Source organism: Gouania willdenowi, chromosome 8 (assembly GCF_900634775.1).
Source record: "Gouania willdenowi chromosome 8, fGouWil2.1, whole genome shotgun sequence".
NCBI lineage: Eukaryota > Metazoa > Chordata > Actinopteri > Blenniiformes > Gobiesocidae > Gouania > Gouania willdenowi.
Window position 1 is genome coordinate 1615465 of NC_041051.1, and position 15688 is coordinate 1631152.

General features: G+C 37.7%; 1 protein-coding gene across 2 annotated transcripts in view; it reads right to left on the reverse strand.

The window, feature by feature from the left end:
* The window catches only part of slc29a4a (solute carrier family 29 member 4a), a 39161-nt gene that overhangs the window by 15573 nt on the left and 7900 nt on the right, over nt 1-15688 (reverse strand). For both annotated transcript variants that reach the window (XR_003674693.1, XM_028456194.1), the window contains exons 2-4: nt 10388-10761; nt 2414-2545; nt 1452-1565 (exon numbers count right to left, since the gene is read on the reverse strand). Coding sequence is in view for 1 of the 2 variants with exons in the window: in XM_028456194.1 (XP_028311995.1) it covers nt 1452-1565; nt 2414-2545; nt 10388-10622 (481 nt within the window). In the remaining variant the exon portion in view is untranslated. The remainder of the gene's footprint in view (nt 1-1451; nt 1566-2413; nt 2546-10387; nt 10762-15688) is intronic.

A 15688-nucleotide genomic window follows, 5' to 3' on the forward strand; every position in this document is an offset into this window, starting at 1 on the left:
GTGGGGCCCCGGTAGCGCCAATCCGGGCGACGTGAACTGCCTTTGATTTTTATCTTTCATATATGGCTATTGAACCGCTCTTAGTCGGACCCGTCACCTGGGACCTGTTTGCCTTGGGAGACCCTACCAGGGACATTAAGCCCCCGACAACATAGCTCGCAGGATCATTCGGGTACTCAAACCCCTCCACCACGTTAAGGTGACGGTTCATGGAGGAGCTGTACTGTGTATATATCTTCTATTTTTTATTATGCTGTATGTCTTTTTTCTTTTCTTCTTTTCTTTTCTTTTCTTTTATTTATCTGCTGCTGGAACTGTGCACATTTCTTTGTGGGATAAATACAGGTTATCTTATCTGATTTTATTTTATCTTATCTTAGTCTTTACACCTCTGATCAAACCTGAACCAACATGAAAAACTAAATTAAAAAATAAAACAATCTATACAAGTCAATGTGATCCCTGGCTCTGCTTTTCTAGCCTAAATATAATTATCAGAGTTATTGAAATGTCACTTGTTCAGCACAGAGTATTCTCAGACCACAAGAGCTAATCTTTCAGTCTGTAGAGTAAATTATTCAATTTTTAGTTAAACGTCGTTATCTAATGTAGGTCTCTGATGAATGCAGGACAGCAGCAGCTGTGGAAATTAACACTGTCGCTCAAACATAACAAGACAGGCCAGATTTAGTCCAAGGTTTGATATTTTCTGTCATTAACCCTTCAGGCTCTCATTAATGGATTAAAGCTGCAGTATGTACGGTTTTTTTTGGCATTATTTGTTTAAAAATCCATAACCATCTTTAAGCATACTGTAATCAAAGTGTTCTGAGAGGACAGTGTAAGAAAAAAAAGTGTAATGATGGACATTCCAACAGAAGTCTCCATCGGGGCGTTAGGCACAACAGTTACACAAAAAATGAAGTTGAGAAAGGCAGACCACTGTGGAGAAGCAAAAGTTTAAAGTCTCAAACATACTCGGGAGGAACGGACCGCTTTGCGTCCTTGCAGATTCCTGTGACTGCGGAGGGTCCGCTGCACGTACTGGTGTCATAGAGAAAGTGAGAACGGACGGTATAAATCATGTGTAAACCTAAGAGAAGCTTATTCAAGGTGAATTAACTTTACAGTCTGGATGTGGAGTGATGGTTTTCAGTCTGAAGGCAACAGTCGCTGCTCAGGGCAGTAACTACTGACTGATACGTACATTCATGTCAGAGTTTCTAAAACACCAGAGAAAACTCTCTCAAAAACAAGATAAAGTCCATACATTTGTCTCTATTGAGAAAAAAGTTGCTAAGAGCATTCACAAAGACACCAGTAAGGGAGGCTAAGTTACAGTTTTGGTTTCAAAACGGAGCGGAGAGAGGACTCTACATACTGCAGCTTTAATACATTAGGTGTCCACGGAAAACCTTTCCTCTACATACTTTCAAAGCGTTCTGACTCACCCACAGTGATCCGGGTGTGCATGCTGAGTCTCTCCACCAACACATTGTTGAGGATGACAGCTAGCAGAGCCACCAGGATGTAAGTCAGACTCATGTCGAACACTATGGACGTCCCTGAAACACAAAAAGTTGGATGAAATACACAGGAACGTGTGCTTTGGCTTCAACCAGGGTTAGGGTCAATTGTAACTGTAATTTATGAAATATTTATAATTGTAATTGAAAAAATCTGTTGCTGTCATAATCGTAATTAAATTCTAATTGAGTTTAGATAATTGACTTTGTAATTGTAATTACCATAATAATTCTATAAAAATTTTCAACAATAATTTAACGCAAAATGGGGAACAATGTTACAGTTCTTTATATACAGTTCTACTTATATTTAGTTAACAGTTATTAAAACATGTTTCATATCAAGCTTTCCCACATTTTACCATTGAAATCTAGGGGTATACTGACAGAAAAAAGGCTCAGATGCCAACACCAAAAATATTAAAAAATATATTTTATTTGATTAGGAAGCGTAAGAAGGAAACCAATAGATAGGAAATGTATTTATTTATTTGTGGAAAACCCCTTGAAATGTAACACCTCGTTTACAAGGCAGAATATGAAATAAATTAGATGATAGATATTTGTTTTTAGTGTATTTTACAGCTGATTTAGGACCTGTTAGCATAAGAGATGCTAACTGAAAGCTAACACAAGAGGAAGGTTAACTTTCGTTAGGTTATTAATTTCAGGCTTAGTAATTGTGATTAATTGTAATTGAACTTTAGTAATTGAGAAAGTAGTTGTAACTGACTTTCTGAGGATAAAAAATATTTGTAATTGAATTGTAATTGGGAAGAAATGCTGGTCACTGTAATCATAATTGAACTGTAATTGAAAACGTAATTGTACCTGAAAAATGTAATTGACCCTAACCCAGGCTTCAACGTATATCTGCATTTTTGTACCTTTAAACTTGTGGTGCAGGTAGTCCACGTCAGTGATGAAGCTGTTGTAGGGGAGCAGGAAGCCCACTCCGGCTAATAACATTGCAAAGTAGATGCCATGGTAACGGTCGTCAGGGATCGGATCCTCAAAGTCTGAGCGGCGCAGACAGAGTGAGGGGTATTAAAGCAGTATGAAATCATACATCAAACAGCGGGATGTGATTAAATTAAAAGCATTTGAGGGAACAAACTAGATCATCAGTAATCAGGACACACGTAGCTCCACTGAGAGACTGATGAAGAGGATGACCCTCGTTCATCATCACCGCTCCACTATCCCAGAAAACATGAATGTTAGGGAATCGACAACAGAAGGAAGAAGTACCACCACTGGTTTTATAGCACGTCATCAATAGATGCTAGAGCTGGGATGATACACTAGGTTCACAATATGACATAGGATAATAGACACACGATTACAATACAATGCAAAAGACCAAAAACATTGCAGTTGGAAGAATGAGCATGCTTTATTCAATTTTAACTCTGTATGTACTTAAAAGCACACTGTGGACTTTGTGACCTAAAGAGTTGACCCATATGAGTTATTTTAAATAATTCCTCAGACCAATATACAGCACTTGACAGTATCAATGATCCGAGCGGGGCTTCCTTCTTGAAATACTGACTGTAAGTTTGGAGAGATGGTCCGTCTTTGGCCAGGTCATGTGACCTGGAGAACGTTTCACTTTACGGCAGTCACATGACCACAGGCTCAGATATACTGTACATGGTTCCCATAAGACGTCACAACATACGGGCATTTGACCCGGCGCCATTACTATGGGTAGCAGAAACGAGTTAGCCTCTGTTCACAGCCTAAAGAGCACAATAAGCTAGTTTTGTGTTGGGTTAATGATGCACTAATCACCACGATAGTTCAGTTAACCGTGGATTCTTTAGTAACAGAAGTTGGCAAGTCAGATCCGTAATTTCGGGATAAGGACTGGCTCTCAGGGCTTGGCCGGTTGGGCTAGAAATAGATGATAGATATTTGTTTTTAGTGTATTTTACAGCTGATTCAGGACCTGGTAGCATAAGAGATGCTAACAGAACTGTGAGCTGTTTGCAGCCTAAAGTGTTCATCAGTGGCCAGATACCTCCAGTCCACAAAGGAGATCTGAAATTCTCAAGGATTTACTCTTTGAATACATTTTCATCTTCAGCTTGTGCTGCCCTTTCACTAAATTTTATAGAAAATTTTCCTATTTTTTGGGAACGTGGTCATCTTTTTAGAGCAGATGGACTGTGTCTAAACAAGGCTGGAGTAAAACTCTTCACATCCAACTTGTTTTACTTCACCAGTCACACTGCTATCAGTTCTGATAAAGACAGAGGACAACATGTACCATCAGAGAACAAAACAACAAGGAAAGAACATGGAGTCCATGAGCTTTCACAAAGAAATAAAAATCGCCAAAATGAAGAGGTCAACCCAACCCCCACATCTCAGGACCCACCTGCTTCACCCCAAAATTCACCTACTTCCACCTCATCCAGCTTCTCTCCTACCCCTGCCTTCTTGGATTTAACTGCCCAGATGAACGAGCTGGTTCTGGCTGGCACAAGACTGACACCCCACCCTTTACCCCACCATGGTCCCATCTTATCTCCTCTAAAGAACCAATCAGCACCACCCATCCCTCCTCAGTGATACCAGGCCCAGGATCACTCTTCTCCTCAGGCCAGATGTGTTCATCTTAGAGCGACACAGGTCTGATGTGTGCTGGGTCTAGACTGCAATAACTCTATTTTTAGGAACAACCAGAAAAAGTCAGGGCCTTATGGAGTTAATGCAGCTTCTTTAATTCCTGTGGTGACAGGTAACACAGGTAAAATTGTGAAATTAAAGAAAAACAAAAAGCTTTATAGAGATAAAAATGTGACTCCTATAACATGTCATCCAAAAAGTCCACCAGTGTCTCCAGTAAAGTCTTTAAAATTAGCTCTTCTTAATGTTAGATCTCTTGTTAACAAGTCACTAATAATTAATGATTTTATTTTGACACATCACTTGGACTTTTTATTTCTCAATGAAACATGGTTGAATGATGGTATCAGTAATACTATTCTCAATGAAAGTTCACCACAAGACTATTTATTTCAATAAGTGTCGTACTTGCAGGAAAGGTGGTGGAGTTGCTGCCATTTTTAAATCAATATTTCAGTGCAAAGAAATAACATTTGGTGATTTTATCTCCTTTGAATATATGTCATTCTTACTGAAGGGTGATTCAAGAGTTCTGTTTTTAGTCGTTTATAGACCCCCAAAATATTCTGGAGGATTCATGGATGAGTTTGCTGAACTGCTGTCAGTTGTATGCACTGAATACAACTTTTTAATAATAACAGGTGACTTAAATATTCATGTAGACAATAACATGGACAATACTGCCAAAGAACTGTATGCTTTAATGGATACTTTTGGTCTTACACAACATGTGACTGGTCCGACACACACTCAAGGTCACACTTTGGATCTGGTTATCTCTAAAGGTGTTGATATCTCTGCTGTTGATGTAAGAGACTTAGCTCTATCTGATCATTTCTGTGTCTTTTTTGACCTAGAGACTGTAACATCTGTTCCCCCTTAAGTAGGGGGAACAGATGTTCCTTTTCAGGGAACTTAGGGCGACCGTGGCTCAGGTGGTAGAGGGTCGTCTTCTGATCGAGAGGTTGGGGGTTCGATCCCAGTACCTGACTATCTGTCGAAGTGTCCTTGGGCAAGACACTGAACCCTAAGTTGCTCCCAGTGGTCGACTAGTGCCTTGCATGGCATTCCTGTCCCACTGGTGTGTGAATGTGAGAGTGATTGGGTGAATGAGCTGATATGTAAAGCGCTTTGAGACTGTTTCAGTGGTGATAAAACTCTATATAAATCATGTCCATTTACCATTTAACTTCTGTGTGTTTAAAGATATATACATATATATACACACACACACAAAGCAAACGTGTACAAAGGTTAATAAAAGGTAAATATAGAATGATTAGAATCATGGGGACACTCTGGTTACCTACTTAAGAGTTGGTGGCAGCAAAATGTAGTCTTCAAAATCTTTTTTTAATAATTTTGTTTTCAATTAAGCTTTGACGTGCTAAAGAAATTGAAATATGTGAGTTAATTTCAAATGAAATAATATATTACCAGTTGCTTTCCCTCATTTCACCTTCTCTCCCTCTTTTTTCTTTCCTTGCCTTTTTGCCCTGGTTTTCCTTTCTGAGTAATGCTGCTGTGTAACACCTGCCCAGAGTTGGGCAAGTTATCATTTAAAAGTAATTAGTTGCATTACAATATTACTGTCTCTGAAATGTAATGCATTACATTACTTTTGAGTTACTTTCACCATAATAACCGCAGAAGTCTAAAATACTAAAATATGTTTTATTGCAACTGATTCTATATTATATATATTGCGTGGTATAGCATAATGACTGTGTAGGCTACTAACAACTAAATATAATAGACACAGTGAAAGCTAATGGCACAATACAATAAGTAACAATGACCGTCAGAATCACAAAAGCAGACAAAGTTAAAGTCTGGTAAGTTATGATAAAGATATCGTAAATATTTAAAGTCTAGACCTAGTCATATGAAACACAATAGAGCTAGAAACAACTAGAATGTAACTTATAGCCTTATGACATGACAAGACGCACAGTCTCTTTCTTTTTGTTTCTATTCGTTTATTCTCTTTTTAGTGCACTGTTTTTTACTGCTGCTAACATGGTGAGCAGTATGAGCACTCAATACAAACCAATCATGAGATAACATGACCACCAGTCAAATTGATGATGGCGGTGGAGGCTCCGATCAGATCTGCTATTGTTTTTAGCTGCTAGCTAGCAACATTTCTACTGTGAATGTCTCTACAAAAACCACTTCTAAACCTAAAACTTCTACAGTGCACATTTCAGAGCAGGAATCTGATCTGTATGAGCCACAGCCATACGCTGGTGTCACATACTGAGTTTGTGTTGCTGTTTGTAATAATAACACGCTAGATGACCAGTGACCATACTGTATTACTGTATGGTATGGTACCACTCTATATGTTAGCATTACTTGTCATTGCTGGCGTCAATGGGGATTTTGCCGATAAGTTTTTAAAAGCCGGTGATTCCACTAATGTCAGAGGCTGCATATCCTCTACCACACACTCTTCACCAGTCTCCTCACTTCTCTTGGTTCACGTAACATGGCAGACAGAGAGAAACTTCATTTCTGCTGCTTTGTCTGACTCTTTTCCACACTTTCGTCCTCTGCTCTCTTTCTCTTCACCTGCTTCTCTCTCTGTCAACTTGGTGTTAGCGTGGCACTGGTCCAGGTGTTACTGCTGCTGTTTTTCACATCTCAGGTTAAAATACATTGGAACGTGCGTTACTGAGATTTGTAACAGGTATAATATTACCAAAATTTTCTTAGTAATGTGTTACATTACTGGGTTACAGTAAAAAGTAATACATGACTATAATTGTGTTACTTTAGTAACGCGTTACTCCCAACACTGGTAAGAGATGTCCTGCAGGGATGGTTTAGGACAGTAATCAACGCTAGGCTTTATGACAACACGTCTCCATCAGACACACTCAGTCTCTGTGGAAATCTCATCTTCTCGCTTTTGTTCCTGAACAGTGAAGCGTGGAGACGGACGGGTGCAGTGACTCAGAGCACAATGAGAGGCAGCAGTGAATGGTAAGTAAGGAACGGATGAAGCCTGTCTGAGCCACTTTTCATCTGATTGCTGTAACCAGGCAACCGCCTACAAACAGGTTCTGGGTCTTCATGTAGTTTCCCATGTTGTTATTTATCACTGAGGGTTTCTTTGTCTCCATCTGACGTTAAGGGCCTGTACTATGAAGTTAGATTCCCTCTCATCGTGCAAACTTCCGGGATTTAATCATTGTGTGCTGTCCTACAAAGCTGAATAATGTCTTACGGAGCTAAATCACCATGGTAACTTAGGCTGGACGACTAACCTGGTCGGGGCCAGGTTTTGTTCTGGCTAGGATCTGAGCAAGTACTAAAGCCCCGCCTCCTGACCCATCAGTTCTCTTAGAAAACGACCTGTCCAATAAAAGGAGGATCATTGTGAACACGTCTCTGTGTGGATCTGATGTGACAGACAGGAGAGAGAATAGTTATCCTTTATTTACCATGACATCCTATAGGAAACATAGATATTTATATCTGATGGACTGACTTAAATTAGTAGGACGCTTTTAGACCGATAATTAATAAATTGATTAATTTGTGTATTCTGTGGTGACTCTGAGAGCCTCAGTCCTGTAAGATATTATAAATATAAATATATTCCACCTTATGATGTAGACTGATCTGTATGAACGCAGCATCAGAGCCACAAACAAGGTCAAAGAGAAAGTGAAACTGATCAGTGTGTGTTTATTCTCCGTTTATAATCTCACTCATTTAATCATTAACACTCGTTCATTCTTTCCTGCTTTTACTGCAGCAACAGTTTTGTTTTTGGTCTGAATTATGGATTTTAATTCTTCATATTTTCAAAGAACTATTCCTCATTTGTGACGTAAATCGCTCTCCAGTGTCTCTGTGATTGTGATTGGTCTGACGCTGTAATCTCTCCCTCTGTCACAAGAGCGTGCAGGTAACCAGGCTGAAATCAACACCCTTAACCTAGCGTGTTGTAATCTAGATTCGTAGGACAGCTTCTGCTTGATGGAAAATGTTTGGTTAGGTGAAGCCTGCTAACAGAGATACAATAAATCCAGGATATAGTTATCTAGCTTCGTAGTACAGGCCCCTAATGATGGTCATTTTACTGATGGGTTGGCAGTTCCCTTCCAATGCTATACCTTGAATGTTTACTTGAATGTTTTCCCTTTAATGATAAGGAATACGTTTTTTACTTCAGAGAAATAAACTTCAGTGATACAGCACACAGAGGGCAGCATCTAGATTGACTTTAGAGAAGTCCATGTGTTTATGTGTATATTAGCCCACTGTACAAATCCTCTGAACCTTTTAAAAATAATTTTTAAAAAAAAATCACACAATTCTTAACAAAGAAGCACATAGAACTGGTTGTAGATCATCTCACAGTGTTTGGGAGAGTAGCATGCATGGGTCAAACTAACATCCACACCGTGTGCAGCTACACACTATTACACAGTGAACCACAATGTGTGAAAGGCACAAACATCATCATACTTGTTTTGTTTTTCCTATATTTATATATTACTTTATAACAACCTACTCTGTGCCTTTGGTTTGAAGTGAAACGTGTGTAAATAGGATTTATGTTTAAGGATTTTGTTGTGGGGATGTGGGCAACACGTTGTGTTTCATGCTTATTATGAAAAGAATTACAAGTTTTAATTAATTAAAGGATTTGTAAGGAACAGCAGTTTTGGAAATGCTGGACGACCCACTGTTACCTACAGCCCTCCTCAACCTGCCTCAAACAAACGTATACATCCTAGAGCTGGGTGATATATCGAGATTCAAGATATATTGAGTTTTCTATTTTGGGGATATACAAAATTACAATATCACCTATATTGATACATGTATATTTTTGTTTTAAAGTGCTTGTTTTAGGAGTTGCTGCTTTCACTATTTCTCAGAACAGTATTAAAAGCAGTTAGATGGATTACTGAGTGCGTCCTAATCAAAACCTTCCTCTAAACAAGCCACACTACGAGACTCACTCACACGTGCTGCCCCTTAGAGGATTAAAAGACAAAAGTGGAACATATTGTGCAACTGTTGATTAGTAAATGTGCCTGTGTAGCATTTGGATCATTAAATTTAACCCAGAATCGTCTTTCTGGTTAGACTTTATTTGACTTTTATTTTAAATCGAGATTTATTACGTATATTGCTATTTTGAGAAAGAATATTGATTTATGACTTTTGGTCTACATATTGCCCAGTCCTACTACATCGTATCTTTGACACATCAACTTTCAGGGTAAATGCTCACTTGGTGATAAACTTTAAACACTATGATCAGTTAGTCACTTAAATCACTGGTTAAGCTGAAGCTAACGTAACTCCTTGAGTGACCCAATGACGTAAAAACTGCCTCAGGATGCTTTTCGTTGTGTTTTTCTGAAGGTGACACACATATTAAAAATAGAGCGAGGTTTTCTGCAATAAATCAAAAAGAGTGCTGTGTTATTACCCCGACCCACTACCACAGCAGGCAGGGTTTGATGTAATACAATGATAAATGTTGAACTTAGAAAAGACAGTGATGGGAAAACGGACCATAGAGGAAGATATTATTATTATGTCATGTTTTTTCTGCACGTGTTGTATATCAACTGTAAATTAAAGCAGTGGTTCCCAATCTTTTTTGTGCCGTGTACCCCCTCTTCATATCATAAGTACGCTCTATATAGTTCAATCATATGCGTTTTCATTTGTGGAACAGCGCGCTCTCTTAAAAAACAAAGCCTGAATTATTATTTTTAAATTAATTGTTAAACCTTTCCGAGTACCTCCTGCACGTACCCCTGTTTGGGAATCATGGGATTAAAGCACAGGGCTGGATTATATGTGGCTGAAACAGTGACAAAGTTATGTATCTGGAAATGTAAAAGGAGGATTAGGAGTTAGGATAAACATGTATCGTTAAATGAAACTGAGATGATTTATGTTGATTTGTCTCTCTTTTATTTGTGTCTGAGCTGATGTATAATTTAGTACGCGCACACGCACGCGCACGCACACACACACACACACACACACACACACACACACACACACACACACACACACACACACACACACACACACACACACACACACACACACACACACACACACACACACACACACACACACACACACACACACACACACACACACACACACACACACACACACACACACACACACACACACACACACACACACACACAGGGTCAGAACAGACGCTCCCTCACCAGGTTCAGACAAAGCCAGCACTCCTCGCTCCGGGGCGTCTTTACTGATCTCCTCCTCCTCCAGCTGGTAGGAGTCGAAGCTGTAGCTCTGAACCACGCCCCTCTCCCTGGCCTCCCTCCATCCCTCCCTCCCTGCATCCCTCCATCCAGCTCTGCCTCCATCCCTCCACACGTCCCTCTCCTCGGGTGTCAGGGCTGACGGGGCCCTGCGGTGCTCTGTGCTCACCGAGTCCATCTCTGCACTTGACGGTTGCACACAAACGCTCGAGGAAAAGCTCTTCCTCTCAGCTCGGTATACTACACACTCATGGGACTGTGCAAGGCAAACACAATTCCAGCAACACTGGAGAGAAGATCTTCAAATAAAGGAGGATCTGCAAATACAAAACAAAAAAGAATGGACAAATGATTCAAATGTAGAAATGAGTGAAAACACCCAAACAAAGCTGTTGCTGCGTGGGTGGGTGTGTGTGTCGGGGTGTGAGAGGCATTTTAAATGAGAAAACAAGCGAGCACGACTGAGTGACAGACGAACTGTGTGAAAAACCCGCTGTGCATTTAATGAGTAAATAACTTCAGTCATCTATCATGCAAAAATACACCAATATGATCAGATTCCTTCTGAATCCAGCAGAGGCAGAAATACACAATGAACATTTTGTTTGCTTTATTAATATAAAATGCATTAGATCAGTGTTTCTCAAATGGGGGTACATGATGGCACTACAGGAGGTACTTGAGAAAGAAAGAGTGGAAAAGAACTAATAAAATGTCAGTCTTGGTCCCACACCTGGCAGGAGATGACTGGAACATAGGGCTGAACGATTAATTGGATTCGCAATATTATCGTGATATCAAAAAACGTGATTTTCTAATCGCAAAGGCTGCAATTTTATTTTTATTTTTTTTCTTGTCTTGTCTTGTTTAGTTCAGAGATTGTTTAAGAAGTGCAGTCCAAATGTTTACATGTTCCAGGAAACGTGAAGTTAGTTAGATATGTTGAAGATTTGCTTGCTTTATTGATGTAATCTGTACATTTATATTTTATTATTATTTTTTATTATTATTACATTATTATTTTTATTATTGTTTATTTAAGGTTTAAATACATCTGAAATTGATTATTATGAAACAGATTGATTTATTGCTTGTGTTCATTGAAAAATACACGACAAGAGGCACTTAAAAAAATAATGGCATATTAAATCGTAATTGCAATATTGAGGAAAAAATAGATATTTTTCCAAAATCGTTCAGCCCTAATGAAAACTCTAAAAATAAATCTATTAGTCACCAAAAGTTTAAATTAGGTTAAATTTAATTAGTTAAATTTCTGAAAAATGTTATTTAATTTTTTTAATTTTGTAATTCTTCTTTTTTTTTCTTAAATTAAAACAACACAATCTTAAACAACTGTATTTATATACTTTCACTTTGTGAATATAGGTAAACTAAAATGCATTAAAATAGCTGAGCTCAAACCTGATACATTTTTTATTCTAGAATAAATTGTCTTTGGGGTGGCTAGAAATTCTTGATGTCAAAATGGGGTCACGATCAAAAAATGGTTGGAAACCATTGCACTAAATACTGTTTATTTCCACTTATTAACAAAATCAAATTCTTTAAAATGTGTGTTATCACTCATTGATTCCATCATTATGATCTATAGATGATTTTAAATAGTTTTCTAAGCAAAAAGTTTTAGTCGGACTAAGAAATAAAAGAAAGGTTGTACTTGAGCCAAAAAAAGTTTAAGAAGCACTACATTTGATAAATGAATGTCTTTTTGCACAACAGCTGTTATGAATAAATATTAGGAACAGGATGAACGGGGAATTAAACAGGAGAGAGTCAGAAATCACTTTTATAGGTTAAATTATAGGATTTCAACAACATAAAAACAGTAAAAAGGGAAAACTTACATATGCAACATAATTTATTAAACTATTTATTTATTCTATTAACACTTATCCCTGAAGGATGATTTCAAATGTTGCTGAAATGTGTTTTTTTTCCCAGGTCATTAAAGAAAACACCTACAACAGACATTAGCAACTGGTGGTCCACGGGCCACATGTGGCCATGAGTCTAAGTCTGTGCGGCCCTTAAAACAAACACACAAAATGGTTTCAAAGGTGCACAAAACAACCACACACAAAAACACCAAATACAGACAAAAAAACCCCTTCTTTTCTCCATTATTAATTATTTCACATGGTTATTGTTCTAAATGCTGACAGGTTGATATTGTGGCCCTCAGCCATGGAAACTCACATCTTTGGCCCCTACTGTGATAAAAGTTACCTGACCTAATGAAAGCCGCGGGGCACTGGAGCCTATCCCAGCATGCTCAGGGCTAAAAGTCACCAATCCGTCCTATGAAGAACACAGATACACACATTCCTTTCTACAGTCACATTAAACAGGACTAATCCAGCTGTGCAGTAGCTACAGTATTGTTGTGGTATTTCACGTTTCTTAGAGGATAATCAGATTTAGAAGCTTAATAATGTAGGAATAAAATAAAGAACGGTGAGAAGACCTCATGTGTGCAGGGAAAATATGCTGACACCACCACAGGGGCTCACCCCAATGCATTATGGGTACGAAGACAATTATGAACGGCTGCACGAATCAAAAATCCCAAAATTCACCTATAGCATTTAGACAGAATGGAAATATTGGTCATTTGATTATAACAATGATTTAACACTTTATAATAACTATCCGTTATAAGTAGTCAATAGACCATTAATAAACTGTTAGTTAATGAGTTATACATTGTAAGATTTGCTAACAGTAACTGTGCCTTGTAGATAGCAATAGATAACTTAAAAGCTGTTATTGATTTATAACTACAGTGAGAAAAAAAAGTATACACTGCTGATTTAGCAGGTTTTCCCACTTCCAAAGACTGGAGATGTCAGTCATTTTTATCATAGGTACACTTCAACTGTGAGAGACACAATATTAACAGAAATCCACAAAAACACAGGATTCATTTTCATTTTCAAGACACAATAGAAAAAATGAAACTAAATATTTAGTACAGAAACCTTTGTTAACAATTACAGATGTCAGACATTTCCTTTTGACCAACTTTTATAACTTTATATACGTTAGTAAATGAGGAATAACTTTAGAATAACGTCCCAATAACGTACATGAAGTTTTAACTGATACTTAACAAGTCATTAGTAAGTAGTTTAATAGTAGTAGTTCTATTGCTAATTCATAAGGTATAGTTACAGTATTAATCATCATCATACAGGTAACATGTAATTTATTAATTGTTAACAAACAGCTTGTAAGTTAACTATTAACTATCTATAAGTTATAAATCCTTAACAAACTGTTAGATCATTATTAATAAACTGTTAGATGAGTGCTTGTGATAATTTGATATTAACTACTTATAATGGATAGTTATTATAAAGTGTAACCACTCCATTAGTGAAAAACTGGTGTTATAAAATGTCATTTTTGCACTGACTTTAATAAGTTAATTACTTTAAAGGTGCAGTCCGCAACTTTCAGATCCCTCCCTCCCCCTCTCTCCCCGCTGCTCTCTTGCCCTGCCTCCAAACTTTCCAAAGCCCCTCCCTCAGAGGAGCTAACAAGCTAACGTTAGTCCAACAGCAACATCACAGTAATATAACATGCTCTGTTAAAAGCATGTTACTGCAGCGCTTCTCTCTCTCTATGTGCATACACCAGATTCTAGCAGCAACAACACAGTATCACTTAAAACAGCTCACACGGAGGCTGCTGCGCGCACACAAACACATGCACCACATAGTTCTAGTGTAACAATTACAAATCAAACATAATGTAAATTAAACAGCAGTAATTATCTTTCAAGCAGAAAAGTCACCATTTCCATCTTCTACTCCTCCAGACCATACACTGTAATAAAGACAGCGCTCCAGCCGGGAAAGGGGCGGGGCCTGTGAGCAACAGCTGTCAGACAGTCCATCAAACACAATCCTGGCTCTGATTGGTTCTTTTTTTGCTCGGTCGTGGTGCATGTTTTTTCACACAAACTACTAGTTTGATGTAAAGCTTTTCTTATATAGTGACAGCTTTAGCTACTATGACAAAAAGTCACTTATTCTTTAATTCTGTAAAGCGACTTTCAGTGTCCAAAAAAGCGCTATATAAAATTGATGCATTATTATTATTATTATTACTTTTATAAAAGTCGCAGCAAAATTTTAAATACTGTAAAAAGATCAGTTTTGAAGATAAAAATTCTGATATTTTCCGAACATCATCTATCATGAATCAGCAAGAATTTGTAAATAAGTTTAAATACTGTTTACAATCGAACAATTTGATGCACTGTAGGCTCAATTTTTCATAAATCAAAAATCTGTGTAGATGGTTTGTGTGGGACAGTCTGAAGATGAGCTGTGGAAAGGTTGGTGTCAACTGAGCAAAGGGGATACATTTTGCTGAAAGTTACAAATCTATAGCACACGTGTTTCATGTCATGACTCTGGAACTTTGTGAATAATTTGGTGCTTGTTCACGCATGGGAAGAAGAAGAAGAAGAAGAAGAAGAAGAAGAAGAAGAAGAAGAAGAAGAAGAAGAAGAAGAAGAAGAAGAAGAAGAAGAAGAAGAAGAAGAAGAAGAAGAAGAAGAAGAAGAAGGAAGAAGGAAGAAGAAGAAGAAGAAGAAGAAGAAGAAGAAGAAGAGAAGAGAAGAAGAAGACGAAGAAGAAGAAGAAGAAGAAGAAGAAGAAGAAGAAGAAGAAGAAGAAGAAGAAGAAGAAGAAGAAGAAGAAGAAGAAGAAGAAGAAGAAGAAGAAGAAGAAGAAGAAGAAGAAGAAGAAGAAGAAGAAGAAGAAGAAGAAGAAGTAGTTACCTTAACAAGCACATTTTATATGTTCACAGACAAAGAATCAAACCTTTAATTCACACTGAGATCCCATGTTGTAAACTTCTGCAGCGGGTCAATTACATTTTTCAATTACAATTACATCTTCAACTATCCATGTTCAATTACAACCCAATTACAGAATGGTGACTGGCATTTCTTTCAATTACAATTAAAATTACAATGATCAATTCCCCCTAATGGTCAATTAGAATTACGTTCTCAATTACTGAAGTTACATTTCAATTAATCACAATTACCGATAGTGGAATAAATAACCCCATACAATGTAACTGTAACGTTAGCTTTCTGTTAGCATCTCTTATGATAACAGGTCAGTTTGACCCATGCCTTAAATCAACTGTACAATACACTAAAAAATATTATCATCTATTATGTTTTTCATCTCTTGTTCTGCT